Source organism: Eleutherodactylus coqui, chromosome 4, assembly GCF_035609145.1.
Source record: "Eleutherodactylus coqui strain aEleCoq1 chromosome 4, aEleCoq1.hap1, whole genome shotgun sequence".
NCBI classification, from domain to species: Eukaryota; Metazoa; Chordata; class Amphibia; order Anura; family Eleutherodactylidae; genus Eleutherodactylus; species Eleutherodactylus coqui.
The window spans coordinates 293013133-293030828 of NC_089840.1; the positions used below are offsets into that span (position 1 = coordinate 293013133).

Sequence of the window (17696 nt, forward strand, 5' to 3'; positions counted from 1 at the left end):
ATGCCAAAGGTGTTTTTTTTCATTCATCTTTTTTAAACATAAGAGGGGAAGCGCGTAATTTTTTTAGACTTTTTTTTTACCTGATTTTTTTTCTGTTTTTATTTTTTTTGTACATTTTTTATGTCCCTGTAGGGAACTTGAATCTGTGATGTTATGATCGCTCTGATACACTGCAGTGTGTTTGTACGGGAATGCATTATCAATTACATAGTTGTCCCAGGCCATAGCAGACCTGGACACCATATTGACTGGTATTTGGTGCGCAAGGCAACCCATCCGCCCTCTGCGATTACATGGAAGAGGGTCGATGATGTCACAGAGGGAGCGCCCTTTTGTTTGTGGACCTTTACCATGCCACAAACAATATTGACCACTGCATGTAAGAGGTTAACAGGGATCAATGTTATCACTGATCCCCAGAACCCTTTCCCACCCAGATAAATAAAATATACAGAGGTCAGCGTAGCGCTCCTGCGGTCATATATAGTGAGATATAAAATTTTTTTAATGAGGACTTACCCGGTACTGCGCAGGGTCTTAATCCAAGACAGGCCCTGCCAGCACCTCTCGGTCCAAGATCGCCTTAAGATATTAGATAAAAATTCTTCCTCCACATCCACAGATTAGGAGAGCTGCAGGGTTCCTTGAGTATCCCAGGAAGGGGACCCAATAAATTCAGGAAAATGAAAAGAGAGAAAAATGGCCCCAGCGCTCGCTGGAGAGAAATATTCCAATGTATATGGAAATAACTAGTTTATTTTGCAACGCGTTTCAGCCACTAAACGTGGCCTTTTTCAAGCATGCTTGAAAAAGGCCACGTTTAGTGGCTGAAACGCGTTGCAAAATAAACTAGTTATTTCCATATACATTGGAATATTTCTCTCCAGCGAGCGCTGGGGCCATTTTTCTCTCTTTTCATTTTCCTTTCCCACCCAGGGCATACATTAATCCCCTGGGGCAGGAAGGGGTTAAAATGCATTCTAGTAAGACTTGCCAAAGGCATGCCTTAATAGGTAAGACTGCCATGACACATGTTTGTGTCAAAATGTTTGAGTTCTCTCTGATCGCGGCTGTTGCAGGCGAGTTAGTCTCAAGTCCACTCCATACTAGGAGGCCGACATGCATCAGATATGTACAGCTTGGGAAAAGAGTGATTCCTAGTAAGTGCGTGAATACAGTAATGAAGGAGAACAAAGTGTACTAGAAAGTGTTGCATATAAATGGAACTATAATTATACGTTATTCTTGGAAAGTCAAAATTGGAAATTGTGTGAGTAAAGGTCAACCGTGTACCTCCAGTTGTTTGAAAAGCTGTTTGAACTGTGGACCCTTTATTTCATGCGGGGTAACCGTACAACTCGGGAAGAGGTACTGGCGTCACATGAGAACCCCGTTTTCTGGCAGGGGACAGTGTTCAACCCGTTACTCCTCAATTTTGCACTGAATGCCACCGAGCTGGGCCATGCGTATGCTGCTGTCACGAAAAGTCACAGAGACGCCAGTGACAACCGCCATAATTTCTCCGTGGCCTCCCCCGCAACAGTAAGCCTCACTAATATATATATATATATTTAGATATATCAGTAACAGAAATGTTAATGTTGTGGTCCCTCTGGGTGACCTAAAATATCTGTACATTACATAGACAGTCTATTGATTTCAATGAGAACTGTGTAATGCTTTATTTCTCCTGTGGGGGAGCTACAGGAAAAAGGAACTCTCATTGCCTGGTTCTTCCACAGATTACAGCTGATCACTGGGGGTCCCTGCAGAAGAAACCCCCTTATAATTTTTAACCATTGCTCTGTGCTCACCGCAAACACTGATGAAGGCTTTCTGTGACCCCGGAACAAATGAGGACGGGAGCTCAAGAGTCACCTTCTCCGTTACAGAATTACCTAAAAAACACAGTCTTGTTAGGTTGCCCTTCTGGTTGATACAAATGTATCAGACTGCTGATGATCGACAGTGCGGATCTCACATTATGGTCAATAGGTGATGGACTAAGTACTGATTGTGAACAGGTTGGGTGTTGAATTCTGGTCTTGAGGGGGTCATATAAGATATTATTGACACTAAAGAGGAATCGGAGGAGGGGGGGGGGTGCCAGCTTCATTCCCATTGAAATCAATGGTAGTGCAGTGCTGCTTCCTGCTCCTCTCATTGTTAGAACGTCACATCCTGAGCAGGAAGTGTATGAGAAGCACAGCGATCCCAGTGATTTAAATGGGACTGAAGCTGGCACTCTTTGTTTCCTCTGACCATTGATGACGATCAACTAATAGACGGGGGTCTCGAGCAGCAGACCCCCATCCATCAACCATTGATGACTTATCTAGGGGATAGATCAGTTAAAAAAGACCAGAATACCCCTTAAGGTTCCCTTTTTAAACCCCAGACTGGAGCTACTACATGTTCATTTCAGAGAAGTTAGCTACTTCCTCCCTCCATGATGTCACCATGATGTCACCACTGCCCCTTTAACTCTCATAACATTCTAGGATAGGACTGAGGCGGAAGGCTTCAGCTTGTCTGACACATCCTCGATGGGCAAACAAACCAGATCATGTCACAGTCTACAGCAAGAGGTTCAATAATGCATGTGTCTGCATAGAAAGATGGACAGATCACTCTGATGGACTGCCAGGGAGAGGGATGACAGTGCTCTCTAACTGTAATTGGCTGCCAAGCAAAACCCAGCCTTCGGTACCAAGTGACAGAAAAAACAGACAGTCAGCTAAATTCTGTCCTAGAAACTGAAGGCAGAAGCACAAGCACATCAGCGTCCAGGAGGAAGAGACTGCTAAGCAAGAAGAGACTGCATAGAGCGTCTGTACAGGAAGAAAAGTCCAGGAAAAGCAGGATGCCAATTTATATGGTCCAATAGGAGGAAGAGAAGATAAATGGGCGGGTGTGCATGACGAGGTGGAGGCAGCCAACATTTCTACTACATACTTGTCGAACAATAAAAAAGAAAAAGTCAGTGTTACGTTCATGTGGGCAAGTGAGCACCGGGCGCACACAAATGTGACCCAGATTGATCGTTTCATCTGATGTTCCCTATCACAAATTAACACCTCTCCCTATCTTCTACTAGGGTTAGTGACACTGACCTACCTGAGCGGGGACATCGCCTCAACAAAGGGCAGCCCAGCGGTCTTCAGATCTGGGCCCTTGCTGCCCCTAGGAACCCACGCACCCTGGATAGGACACATACACATGCCACCACCGACAGGGACAACTGGAAAGAGTAAGACACACAGAGCCGGAATCACACCATACAGCAGCAAACGTGCAACCATTAGTAGCAGATGTAAATGCTATAAATGCCAGGTATTAGTTGACATTTTGGCCAAAATGTGGAAGCTAGCGCACCATGTCACGGTTCGCGGCAATACCGCTAGTCCCTACACTAACCAGGATTGCAGCGATACAGCCAAACAAAACACAAACCACAAACCTTTCTTGCAGCCACCAAACATGGAACCTGCTCACACCACAGAGAGAGAGAGAGAGAGAATGAGAACAGAGAAAGCAGACCACACCCACACCTGGGAAGACCGCTGACCCCACCCACACCTGGGAAGACAGCTGACCCCACCCACACCTGGGAAGACAGCTGACCCCACCCACACCTGGGAAGACAGCTGACCCCACCCACACCTGGGAAGACAGCTGACTCCACCCACACCTGGGAAGACAGCTGACTCCACCCACACCTGGGAAGACAGCTGACTCCACCCACACCTGGGAAGACAGCTGACTCCACCCACACCTGGGAAGACAGCTGACTCCACCCACACCTGGGAAGACAGCTGACTCCACCCACACCTGGGAAGACAGCTGACCCCACCCACACCTGGGAAGACAGCTGACCCCACCCACACCTGGGAAGACAGCTGACCCCACCCACACCTGGGAATACAGCTGACCCCACCCACAGCTGGGAAGACAGCTGACCACACCCACACCTGGGAAGACAGCTGACCACACCTGGGAAGACAGCTGACCACACCCACACCTGGGAAGACAGCTGACCACACCCACACCTGGGAAGACAGCTGACCACACCCACACCTGGGAAGACAGCTTTTATGTGTAGTGACATACAGTAATTGGCTGACTGGAGAAACACACACACACACACACACAGCCAGCACAATCCCCACACATGAGCAGGAGAACTCCAGAGCACCTGCAGAACCACAGGTCTCAGGAGACAGACGTGACATTACTCCCTCTGGACCCTTAAGGGCATAATGTTTTTTTTTAAGCAACTCCTCCAAACCACGTACATCTACAGGATTAATCTAAAAAGGCCCTGACACCAAGGCAAAGATGACAAATAGGAAGGAGTAACAAATTGTGCACCTCTAAATAGAACCTCTGCGCCTTATACAACCGGTCTCAGTCACAGAAGTCTGCAAAAAGAGTGCACAGCCCAGAGGGGAAAAAAATGGAAATCCCTCCTACTGACAGTGTGCACAGGACCTATCCATACAGGCCTAGTGCAGACGCCAGCCAGTCAGCAGGAGAAGGGAAAACTAATACAGACAGTGACATACCCAGGAGAAAGTCAGCACAACACAAAGACAACATAGTGCATAACATAACAATGAACACCACTCAGAAGTCATGCATGCCACCAATACAACCAAGGGAGCATGGAGCCACCAAACCCACCGTTCAAGGAGAAGGAGAACTTCAGAGCACCTATAGAACCATAGGTCTCAAGAGACAGACATGACAGTCAGCACTTCCATTAGAACCCATCTGAAAGCCTGGTCACCTGGACGTTGGTAGATGGACCAACATGATTTGATCAAATTATATACCAATAACCTTGCATTATTTAATGTGGTTAGAGGATTTATTATAGGTATGTATATTTCTGATAAAACACTTTTTGGTTTCTGCTTCTATAGTGATTGTTTCCAGCAAGAGAAACCAAGTCATCTTGTAGATATGATAGCTTTTAATGGCTTATAAAAATACATGATGTTATAGCAAGCTTTCCAACCTCCCAGTCATTCTTCCTCAGCCATTCTATAGAATGTTGCAGCCATAGGTTTAATGTGCACCTACAGATTTCTGGGAAGTATTGACTTTTTTCTTTTTTTATTGTACGACATGCATCGGAAGAAGAGACTACAGAGAAAGAAAAGACTGCACACAGTAACTGTACAGGAGAAAGAGACTGCACATGGCAACTACACAATAAGAGACTGCACAGAGCAACTGCACAGGGGAAGAGATTACACACAATGATTCTGCAGGAAGAAGAGACTGCATACAGAGACTGTACAAGAGAAAGGAACTGCACACAGGGACTGTGAAGGGGTAAGTGACTGCACCAGAGGAAGAGGCTACACATAGTGACCACATGGGAAGAAAAGATGACACAGGGGGAGGAGACTGCGCATAGTAACTGTGCAGGGAGAAGAGACATCTAAGTAGATATCTTCTGAGGATTACCATCCATGATCAGCAGAGAATTGTGCGTCTTCTCCACTGCAGTCCCCTCAGGCTGAAAGGAAAAAAGTTAAGTAATTGGTCTTTAATGATGCATTTTTGTGCCGGCCACCTCTGGAAAGTGACAACAGGAAGTGCGGCCATATTGGTTGCCCCTTTTGAATGCTATGTCAGAGTCTTCTAGAAGCACTATCTTTTTGTCAGCCTGTTTAATGTCCACCAAAGTGATAACCTACCAAGAAGGTAATTGATTAGTGACAACCAATATAGCCGCACTTCCTGTTGATACTTAAAAGTGGTCACTACAGCTAAATAGAAAAAATGCCAATAATGGACAACAACCGGAGAGTGGCTGCAACTGTAACTTCTCATTTACTGATATATGGAAGGTGACGGCTTCTCGTTGCGCTCTGTTAATATCTGCTGTCTATAGACACAAAGGGCAGCGGAGGGGTGACATGATGAAGAGGCGCCTCCTGGTGGCACCATCCGCTCATCTCTATGCCTGCACAGCATCTATGTGACTGCACAACTCCTTACTAGTCCAGCATGAGACTCGTCACGGCCATCCCCTCCCCAATACTCACCACCACCAGCACCGACTGGATTACTACATCCCTTTGGCCCTTCTTGGGGATCACCGTCTCCTTGCCCCCGCACAACTCCTGACTCTTCACAGCTTTAGCTATCACGGTAATATTCATGTGCCCTGAAATAAGAGCAAAGATCAGTGATATCATTACCAGGGGGCAGGGCTGAAATCAGTTATAACATCATCAGGGGCAGGGCTGTGATCAGTGATATTATTACCAGGGGGCAGGGCTGAAATCAGTTATAACATCATCAGGGGCAGGACTGTGATCAGTGATATCATTACCAGGGGGAAGGGCTGAAATCGGTGATATCATCAGGGGCGGGGCTGTGATCAGTGATATTATCACCAGGGGACGGGGCTGTGATCAGCGATATTATAACCAGGGGTTAAGGCTGTGATCAGTGATATCATCACTAGAGGGCGGGCTGTGACTACCTCTCCGACATGATACATAAAGGCTGGTTGTCAGCAGTAATAGATGTTGTCACTGTAGTATAAGATGTGTTGATTTCATGGACATCTTTGCACGGAGGAAATACCCGTATCCTTACCTATTACACTTGGAGTCACAACCCAAGAAACTGTCTTTTTCATCCCTCCGGGAAGACAGAGGATTTTCTTGCTGGTTTTGCTGTTCTCAGTCTTGAAATGCTCAGAAGATGGAAGAGAGGCTGCGATCTGAGGGGTAAACAGTCACATATGTGCAGTGGCCCAGGACGTCTATTCCTGGCCCCTCCATAAATGTCAAACATGTCATGTCTTTTGTGTAGATGCACTGTGCAAATTGTCTTGTCTGCTGTTATGTGTATTGCACAGGTGCAGGAAGTGAGAGGTTAATGTTTGCATGAGACTAGGAGATGCCAGCAAATGTATCAATTTATGTCCTGTAACGTGGTCTTCTAGTGACTATAAGTATAAATTCAGTTCAGTTCTTCTGGGTTTCTGAGTGAGAATGCCAGCCACATGGGAGTACCTTCAACCCTCATGCAGTGAAGAGGATGGAAAAGAAAGAGGTTTCCTGAGGTCCCCAATTCCAGGAACCATTAAGAGAGAGAGAGAGTGAAAGAGAGCTAAGTGAAGAACAGTGACAAGTCCACAGTACTGGGTGTCCAGAAGAGGCCCAGCGATGCTCTGGCCAAGGCAGCGTGTGTCCCTCTGGGGAGGAGTCTCGTAAGTCCCACCGTGTCAAGTGACAGCTTTACCCTCCCAGCTCCTCAGCGTGTGCCCCGTGTCCTGAGTTACCCTACGGGACGCTGCATTTGTACATTAATATAGAGTGATATAGGGTGATATTAGGAGTTACAGACTGCAGGAAACAGACAGTATTGTCAGCCATCATTAATAGTGTGGACACTCCTGGACAGAACCATCCTAATAGAGTCACACTCCGCATTCTGTCTCCTTGGCCCTGGTTTCCTTCACTTTCATGAAGTCTCCAAGTCTCGTACAACAGAAGAATACTTACCATCATCGGATCAGTCTGGTAGTTGAACACAGAGACTTTAAGATTAAAGCTCTCTCCTCGCTTCACGGAGTAAGGAAGGGTCATATCTACAAAGAACGGCTGGAAAGCTTTGAGAGAAACAGGCTGAGAGAGACCGAAACCTCCAGGTCCAACGCAGAAGGTCTGGGCGCTCCACTCCGTGATGGTGTGAGGGACGCTCACCGACATCTCAGCAGAACCATTATCCCTGCAGATAATGAAGGGAGAACATGAAGAACCATTAAATGTCCAGGTCTGATGCGACATAACTAGATTACGTGCTCAATGGACGTCTGGCAGTCATAGCTAACCCTGCATTATTTCTGGAGCTCCCTCTTGGGATAAGATTGGAGCCGCCACAGCAGAAAACCTAAATCATATTTCCAGGTGGTTTGATGATGAGAAATTAAAGAATCACATGATAATAAGAGGCAAACGTTTGGCTCTAACATACTCACGGCATTTTCTGCAGTCCCCACAGCCAAGTCTCCGGGAACAGAGTGCGAGGCTCCAAACTGCTTCCACCATCAACAGCAGATAAAGGGTCAATAACGGCTGGAGCTATATTAAAAGCAACTATACAAATAGAGAAGGATTGTCACTCATCAAAGGGAGATACACCAAGGTGCTCAGTGAGAAGGTAGTATGTAGAGGATATATCAGGAGGGTCAGTATATAGGATGTAGTGTGTGGAGGATATATCAGGAGGGTCAGTATATAGGATGTAGTGTGTGGAGGATATATCAGGAGGGTCAGTATATAGGATGTAGTTTGTGGGGGATATATCAGGAGGGTCAGTATATAGGATGTAGTGTGTGGAGGATATATCAGGAGGATCAGTATATAGGATGTAGTGTGTGGAGGATATATCAGGAGGGCCAGTATATAGGATGTAGTGTGTAGAGGATATATCAGGGGGGTCAGTATATAGGATGTAGTCTGTGGAGGATATATATAGAGGGTTAGTATATAGGATGTAGTGTGTGGAGGATATATCAGGAGGGTCAGTATATAGGATGTAGTGTGTGGAGGATATATCAGGAGGGTCAGTATATAGGATGTAGTGTGTGGAGGATATATCAGGAGGGTCAGAATATAGGATGTAGTGTGTGGAGGATATATCAGGAGAGTCAGTGTATAGGATGTAGTGTGTGGAGGATATATATGGAGGGTTAGTATATAGGATGTAGTGTGTGGAGGATATATCAGGAGGGTCAGTATATAGGATGTAGTGTGTGGAGGATATATCAGGAGGGTCAGTATATAGGATGTAGTGTGTGGAGGATATATCAGGAGGGTCAGAATATAGGATGTAGTGTGTGGAGGATATATCAGGAGGGTCAGTATATAGGATGTAGTGTGTGGAGGATGTATTAGGAGGGTCAGTATATAGGATGTAGTGTGTGGAGAATATCAGGAGGGTCAGTATATAGGATGTAGTGAGTGGAGGATATATCAGGAGGGTCAGAATATAGGATGTAGTGTGTGGAGGATACATCAGGAGGGTCAGTATATAGGATGTAGTGTGTGGAGGATGTATTAGGAGGGTCAGTATATAGGATGTAGTGTGTGGAGAATGTATCAGGAGGGTCAGTATATAGGATGTAGTGTGTGGAGAATATCAGGAGGGTCAGTGTATAGGATGTAGTGAGTGGAGGATATATCAGGAGGGTCAGTATATAGGATGTAGTGTGAAGGATATATCAGGAGGGTCAGTATATAGGATGTAGTGTGTGGAGGATATATCAGGAGGGTCAGTATATAGGATGTAGTGTGTGGAGGATATATCAGGAGGGTCAGTATATAGGATGTAGTGTGTGGAGGATATATGAGGAGGGTCAGTATACAGGATGTAGTGTGTGGAGGATATATCAGGAGGGTCAGTATACAGGATGTAGTGTGTGGAGGATGTATTGGGAGGGACAGTATATAGGATGTAGTGTGTGGAGGATATATCAGGAGGGTCAGTATATAGGATGTAGTGTGTGGGGCATATATCAGGAGGGTCAGTATATAGGATGTAGTGTGTGGAGGATATATGAGGAGGGTCAGTATACAGGATGTAGTGTGTGGAGGATGTATTGGGAGGGACAGTATATAGGATGTAGTGTGTGGAGGATATACTGGGAGGTCAGTATATAGGATGTAGTGTGTGGGGGATATATCAGGAGGGTCAGTACGTAAAATGTAGGGTGTGAAGGATATATCAGGAGTAGAGATGAGCGAGCATACTCGTCCGAGCTTGATACTCGTTCGAGTATTAGCGTGTTCGAGATGCTCGTTACTAGAGGCGAGCACCACGCGATGTTCGAGTTACTTTCCCTTTCTTCTGAGAAATTTGCGCGCTTTTCTGGCCAATAGAAAGACAGGGAAGGCATTACAACTTCCCCCTGCGACGTTCAAGCCCTATACCACCCCCCTGCAGTGAGTGGCTGGCGAGATCAGGTGTCACCCGAGTAGTAAAATCTGCCCCACCCGCGGCTCGCCACAGATGCATTCTGACAGAGATCAGGGACAGTGCTGCTGATGCCGGAGCTGCTATAGGGAGAGTGTTAGGAGTTATTTTAGTCTTCAAGAACCCCAACGGTCCTTCTTAGGGCCACATCTGACCGTGTGCAGTAGTGTTGAGGCTGTTGGGAGCAGTGTTGGACAATTTTTTTTTTTTTGTATATTGGGCGTGCAGAGCATTGCGTCCTCAGTCTGCAGTCATTTTACAGAGTATAGGGGCAGTACTGGTGAGGCAGGGAAAGAGGTATACTGGCTATATAGGCAGTGGGCTTTTTCCCAAAAAGTTAAAAAAAATACTGTATTTGGCCTGCCTGTCACTGCCTTCAGTTTACTGCGTCTCTGCTGGGGGTAGTAGTTGGTGAATACCCAGCCTTGCACATAATCGTTTCCTTCCTCTACAGTGCGTTACGTACGCGAAGTCAGCCTCCAACAGGGAAATCGAAATACAGTGTATATCACAGGCAGTGTGGTTGTTCCCACCAAGTTTAAAAATATGCAAGATTTGGCCTGCCTGTCAGTGCCTTCCGTTTACAGCGTCTCTGCTGGGTGTAGTAGTTGGTGAATTAATACCCAGCCTTGCGCATAATTGTATCCTGCCTCTGCAGGGCGTTACGTACGTGAAGTTAGCCTCCAACCACAGGCCAATAAGCAGCACATTTAATTACAGCGTTCTGTTTCTGCTAATCTTGTAATACACCATGCTGAGGGGTAGGGGTAGGCCTAGAGGACGTGGACGCGGGTGAGGACACGGAGGTCCAAGTCAGGGTGTGGGCACAGGCCGAGCTCCTGATCCAGGTGTATCGCAGCCGACTGCTGCGGGATTAGGAGAGAGGCAAGTTTCTCGTGTCCCCAGATTCATCTCACAATCAATGGGTCCATGCAGTAGACCTTTATTAGAAAATGAGCAGTGTGAGCAGGTCCTGTCGTGGATGGCAGAAAGTGCATCTAGCAATCTATCGACCACCCAGACTTCTACGCCGTCCACTGCTGCAACTCTGAATCCTCTGGCTGCTGCTCCTGCTTCCTCCCAGCCTCCTCACTCAATTAAAATGACACATTCTGAGGAGCAGGCAGACTCCCAGGAACTGTTCTTGGGCCCCTGCCCAGAATGGGCAGCAATGGTTCCTCTCCCACCGGAGGAGTTTGTCGTGACCGATGCCCAACCTTTGGAAATTTCCCGGGGTCCGGGGGATGAGGCTGGGGACTTCCGGCAACTGTCTCAAGAGCTTTCAGTGGGTGAGGAGAACGATGACGATGAGACACAGTTGTCTATCAGTCAGGTAGTAGTAATTTCAGTAAGTCCGAGGGAGGAGCGCACAGAGGATTCGGAGGAAGAGCAGCTGGACGATGAGGTGACTGACCCCACCCCACCTTGTTTGCTAAGCCTACTGAGGACAGGTCTTCAGAGGGGGAGGCAAGTGCAGCAGCAGGGCAGGTTGGAAGAGGCCAGGGGTAGAGGCAGGGCCAGAACGTATATTCCACCAACTGTTTCCCAAAGCGCCCCCTCACGCCATGCCACCCTGCAGAGGCCGAGGTGCTCAAAGGTGTGGCAGTTTTTCACTGAGAGTGCGGACGACCGACGAACAGTGGTGTGCAAGGTTTGTCGCGCCAAGATCAGCCGGGGAGCCACCACCACCAGCCTCACCACCACCAGCATGCGCAGGCATATGATGGCCAAGCACCCCACAAGGTGGGACGAAGGCCGTTCACCGCCTCCGGTTTGCACCACTGCCTCTCCCCCTGTGCCCAACCTGCCACTGAGATCCAACCCTCCTCTCAGGACACAGGCACAACCGTCTCCTGGCCTGCACCCACACGCTTACCTCCGCTGTCCTCGGCCCCATCCAGCAATGTCTCACAGAGCAGCGTCCAGCCGTCGCTAGCGCAACTGTTTGAGCGCAAGCACAAGTACGCCGCCATGCACCCGCACGCTCAAGCGTTAAACGTGCACATAGCCAAATTGATCAGCCTGGAGATGCTGCCGTATAGGCTTGTGGAAACGGAGGCTTTCAAAAACATGATGGAGGCGGCGGCCCTGCGCTACTCGGTTCCCAGTCGCCACTACTTTTTCCGATGTGCCGTCCCAGCCCTGCATGACCACGTCTCCCGCAACATTGTACGCGCCCTCACCAACGCGGTTACTGCCAAGGTCCACTTAACAACGGACACGTGGACAAGCACAGGTGGGCAGGGCCACTATATCTCCCTGACGGCACATTGGGTGAATTTAGTGGAGGCTGGGACCGAGTCAGAGCCTGGGACCGCTAACGTCCTACCCACCCCCAGAATTGCGGGCCCCAGCTCGGTGCTGGTATCTGTGGCGGTGTATGCTTCCTCCACTAAACCACCCTCCTCCTCCTCCTACGCAACCTCTGTCTCGCAATCAAGATGTGTCAGCAGCAGCACGTCGCCAGCAGTCGGTGTCACGCAGCAGGGCAGCACAGCGGTGGCCAAGCGTCAGCAGGCCGTGCTGAAACTACTCAGCTTAGGAGAGAAGAGGCACACGGCCCACGAACTGCTGCAGGGTCTGACAGAGCAGACCGACCGCTGGCTTGCGCCGCTGAGCCTCCAACCGGGCATGGTCGTGTGTGACAACGGCCGTAACCTGGTGGCGGCTCTGCAGCTCGGCAGCCTCACGCACATGCCATGCCAGGCCCACGTCTTTAATTTGGTGGTTCAGCGGTTTCTGAAAAGCTACCCACGCTTGTCAGACCTGCTCGGAAAGGTGCGCCGGCTCAGCGCACATTTCCGCAAGTCCAACACGGATGCTGCCACCCTGCGCACCCTGCAACATCGTATTAATCTGCCAGTGCACCGACTGCTGTGCAACGTGCCCACGCGGTGGAACTCTGCGCTCCACATGTTGGCCAGGCTCCATGAGCAGCGTAGAGCTATACTGGAATACCAACTCCAACATGGGCGGTGTAGTGGGAGTCAGCCTCCTCAATTCTTTACAGAAGAGTGGGCCTGGTTGGCAGACATCTGCCAGGTCCTTGGAAACTTTGAGGAGTCTACCCAGATGGTGAGCGCGATGCTGCATTAGCGTCACCATTCCTCTGCTATGCCTCTTGAGAAGTTCCCTGCAAAGCATAAAGGCAGATGCTTTGCGCACGGAAACGGAGGCGGGGGAAGACAGTATGTCGCTGGATAGTCAGAGCACCCTCATGTCTATATCTGAGCGCGTTAAGGAGGAGGAGGAGGAGGGGGAGGAGCATGAGGAGGAGGGGGAAGAGACAGCTTGGCCCACTGCTGAGGGTACCCATGCTGCTTGCCTGTCATCTTTTCAGCGTGTATGGCCTGAGGAGGAGGAGGATCCTGAAAGTGATCTTCCTAGTGAGGACAGCCATGTGTTGCGTACTGGTACCCTGGCACACATGGCTGACTTCATGTTAGGATTCCTTTCTCGTGACCCTCGCGTTACACGCATTCTGGCCACTACGGATTACTGGGTGTACACACTGCTTGACCCACGGTATAAGGAGAACCTTTCCACTCTCATACCCGAAGAGGAAAGGGGTTCGAGAGTGATACTATACCACAGGACCCTGGCGGACAAACTGATGGTAAAATTCCCATCCGACAGCGCTAGTGGCAGAAGGCGCAGTTCCGAAGGCCAGGTAGCAGGGGAGGCGCGGAGATCAGGCAGCATGTACAGCACAGGCAGGGGAACACTCTCCAAGGCCTTTGACAGCTTTATGGCTCCCCAGCAAGACTGTGTCACCACTCCCCAGTCAAGGCTGGGTCGTCGGGAGCACTGTAAAATGATGGTGAGGGAGTACGTAGCCGATCGCACGACCGTCCTCCGTGACGCCTCTGCTCCCTACAACTACTGGGTGTCGAAGCTGGACACGTGGCCTGAACTCGCGTTGTATGCCCTGGAGGTGCTTGCTTGTCCTGTGGCTAGCGTCTTGTCAGAGAGGGTGTTTAGTGCGGCTGGGGGAATCATCACGGATAAGCGTACCCGCCAGTCATAAAGATGAACAAAGCCTGGATTTCCGCAGACTTCTCTTCTCCACCAGCGGACAGCAGCGGTACCTAAACAATACGTAAGCTGCACCCGCGGATGGAAGCATCGTTCCCTATCACCATAAAAAACGGGGACCTTTTAGCTTCATCAATCTGTGTATTATATTTATCCTCCTTCTCCTGAAACCTCACGTAATCACGCCGAACGGGCAATTTTTCTTAGGCCCACAAGGCTCAGTCATATTACTTTAGTAAACGATGTTTATACGTTTCAATTCTCATTAAAGCGTTGAAACTTGCACCTGAACCAATTTTTATTTCAACTGGGCTGCCTCCAGGCCTAGTTACAACTTAAGCCACATTAACCAAAGCGATTAATGGGTTTCACCTGCCCTCTTGGTTGGGCATGGGCAATTTTTCTGAGGTACATTAGTACTGTTGGTACACCAATTTTTTTGGGCCATTGCCTACAGTGTAATCCTACTAATTTTTATGGGCTTCGCCTGCACTCATGCTACAGCAAGGTGTGTGGGGTTGGCCTACACTTTTGCTACATAAATGTAACTGGGGCCTTGTCTATACTGCAACTACTGAAATGTGAAAGAGACTGTTATCTCCCTAAACTGCTGCAACGGGAATGTTACTGTGGCCTGTCTTGACTGCTACTACTACTGAAATGGAACTAATACTGTGCTCCCCCTATACTGCTGCTTCGGAATTGTTACTGGGGCCTGTCTGGACTGCTACTACTACTGAAATGGATCTAATACTGTGCTCCCCCTATAATGCTGCTAGTGATATGTTACTGGGGCCTGTCCCTAATGCTACCGCTGAAATGTTACTAATTCTGGGCTCTGCCTATACCGCTGCTAATGCTATGTCACTGGGGTGTGGACGGAGGCTTCCCAAAGACATGATGGTGGCGAGGCCATTTCCCACCAACGCGGTTACTGTTAAGGTGCATATAACCACGGACACGTGAAGAGGACACGTAGTGCCTCAAAAACATCCTGCTCCTCCTCCAACAATGAAAACATTCTTGGCAAATACCTTTGCATTGGTCCGTCTGGTGGCAGTCCAAGAATTTCACCTTTACCGACACAACAAGAGAGCCCCCTCACCATCCCGCCGCCACGGCCCACTTAATCCTAGCCACATTCCGAAAACCAACTAAATAAAACCGCGCTACTAGGTCCGCAGTCGCCACCACATTCCCACCAACGCGGTTACTGTTAAGGTACATATTACCAGTCTGACTGGGGCATGTACTGTGGGCCGAAGCCCACCTGTATTGTATGTGACGTTAGCTCTGCTGAGCAGGGCTCTGCAATGGGATACATTTATGTACCGGCGATGGGTTCCAGGGAGCCACCCATGCACAAGGACTTCACATTACAGATTTGTACCTGCCAGTGTCTATGTATTAAAAACCCCGGTCAGACTGGGGCATGCAGTGTGGGCCGAAGCCTACCTGCATTTAATCGGACGTTACCTCAGCTGTGCTGGGCAATGCAATGGGATTTATTTATGTACCGCCGGTGGCTTCCTGGGACCCACCTATGCTGTCGGTCCACACGGAGTTGTAACTGCATGTGTCTACTTATAAAGAACCCCAGTCAGACTGGGGCATGCAGTGTGGGCCGAAGCCCACCTGCATTAAACCTGACGTTACCTCTGCTGTCCAGGGCACTGCAATGGGATATATTTATGTACCGCCGGTGGGTTCAAGGGAGTCACCCATGCTGTGGGTCCACAGGGCCTTCACATAGGGGAGTTGTACCTGCCTGTGTCTACTTATAAAAACCCCAGTCTGACTGGGGCATGCAGTGTGGGCCGAAGCCCACCTGTATTTAATCTGACGTTAGCTCTACTATCCAGGGCACTGCATTGGGACAAACTACAGGAGCAATACAGCGCTAATGCGGCGTGCACAGCTACGCTAGCAATGGAGTCTGCTCTTGGCCCACGATTGCTGAGGGGTTGTGCAGAGGCCTATGTCCTGGGTGCAGTGAAAGTCCGCTTCCTGCCTACGATTGCTGAATCTGTGGGCCGAGGCCTATGTCGTGGGCGCGGTGCAAGTCTGCCATGTTTGGACGCTCAGATCAATTTTTTGTTCATGTCTTGGACTTCCTAGGACCCACCTATGCTGTTGGTGCAAACATAGTTCCCATCACGGTGTTTGACCTGTCTGGCACAATGGCACTGACTGACTTGGGTAGGGGGCAGAGCGCTGACGGCTTTCCCCTTGCAGTGTGGATTGGGATATGCAACACCTTGACAGAATGAATACTGTGTGGCACATGGATTCCCCATTGCTATGCCCACGTTTGCAGCTCCTGATGGAGGTGGCACAGGATTGGATTTCTCATTGCTTCTGTATAGCATTGTGGGCTATCGCCCCGCCCCTTTTAAAGAGGGTCGCTGCCTGGCCGTGCCAACCCTCTGCAGTGTGTGCCTGCAGTTCCTCCTCATGGCAGACGCACTTATAAATAGACATGAGGGTGGCGTGGCATGAGGGCAGCTGAAGGCTGCGCAGGGACACTTTGGTGTGCGCTGTGGACACTAGGTCATGCGGGGGGGGGGGGGGGGGGTGGGCAGCATGTAACCCAGGAGAAGTGGCAGCGGAGTGTCATGCAGGCAGTGATTGTGATTTGTTGGAGGTAGTGTGGTGCTTAGCTAAGGTATGCCATGCCAATGAGGGTTTTTCAGAATTAAAAATTGTTGGGAGGGGGGGGCACTCTTGCCGCTATTGTGGCTGAATAGTGGGACCTGGGAACTTGAGATGCAGCCCAACATGTAGCCCCTCGCCTGCCCTATCCGTTGCTGTGTCGTCCCATCACTTTCTTGAATTTCCAAGATTTTCACAAATGAAAACCTTAGCGAGCATCGGCGATTTACAAAAATGCTTGAGTCACCCATTGACTTCAGTGGGGTTCGTTACTCGAAACGAACCCTCGAGCATCGCGGAAAGTTCGACTCGAGTAACGATCACCCGAGCATTTTGGTGCTCGCTCATCTCTAATCAGGAGCGTCAGTATATAGGATGTAGTGTGGAGGATATATCAGGAGGTCAGTATATAGTTTGTATTGTGTGGAGGATATATCAGGAGGTCAGTATATAGTTTGTATTGTGTGGAGGATATATCAGGAGGTCAGTATATAGCTTGTATTGTGTGGAGGATATATCAGTAGGGTCAGTATATAGGATGTAGTGTGGAGGATATATCAGGAGGGTCAGTATATAGGATGTAGTGTGTGGAGGATATATCAGGAGGGTCAGTATATAGGATGTAGTGTGTGGAGGATATATCAGGAGGTCAGTATATAGCTTGTATTGTGTGGAGGATATATCAGTAGGGTCAGTATATAGGATGTAGTGTGTGGAGGATATATCAGGAGGGTCAGTATATAGGATGTAGTGTGGAGGATATATCAGGAGGGTCAGTATATGGGATGTAGTGTGTGGAGGATATATCAGGAGGTCAGTATATAGTTTGTATTGTGTGGAGGATATATCAGGAGGGTCAGAATATAGGATATAGTGTGTGGAGGATGTATCAGGAGGGTCAGTATATAGGATTTAGTGTGTGGAGGATATATCAGGAGCGTCAGTATATAGGATGTAGTGTGTGGAGGATATATCAGGAGGTACAGTATATAGGATGTAGTGTG

At 48.9% G+C, this 17696-nt stretch overlaps 1 protein-coding gene across 4 annotated transcripts in view; it reads right to left on the bottom strand.

Moving 5' to 3' along the window:
• Nucleotides 1–17696, bottom strand: part of LOC136626390 (alpha-2-macroglobulin-like protein 1) — a 209018-nt gene that overhangs the window by 58594 nt on the left and 132728 nt on the right. For all 4 annotated transcript variants that reach the window (XR_010792651.1, XM_066601393.1, XM_066601391.1 and 1 more), the window contains 6 exons: nucleotides 8009–8126; nucleotides 7533–7758; nucleotides 6619–6745; nucleotides 6060–6181; nucleotides 5476–5527; nucleotides 1815–1898 (listed from right to left, as the gene is read on the bottom strand). Coding sequence is in view for 3 of the 4 variants with exons in the window: in XM_066601393.1 (XP_066457490.1) it covers nucleotides 1815–1898; nucleotides 5476–5527; nucleotides 6060–6181; nucleotides 6619–6745; nucleotides 7533–7758; nucleotides 8009–8126 (729 nt within the window). In the remaining variant the exon portion in view is untranslated. The remainder of the gene's footprint in view (nucleotides 1–1814; nucleotides 1899–5475; nucleotides 5528–6059; nucleotides 6182–6618; nucleotides 6746–7532; nucleotides 7759–8008; nucleotides 8127–17696) is intronic.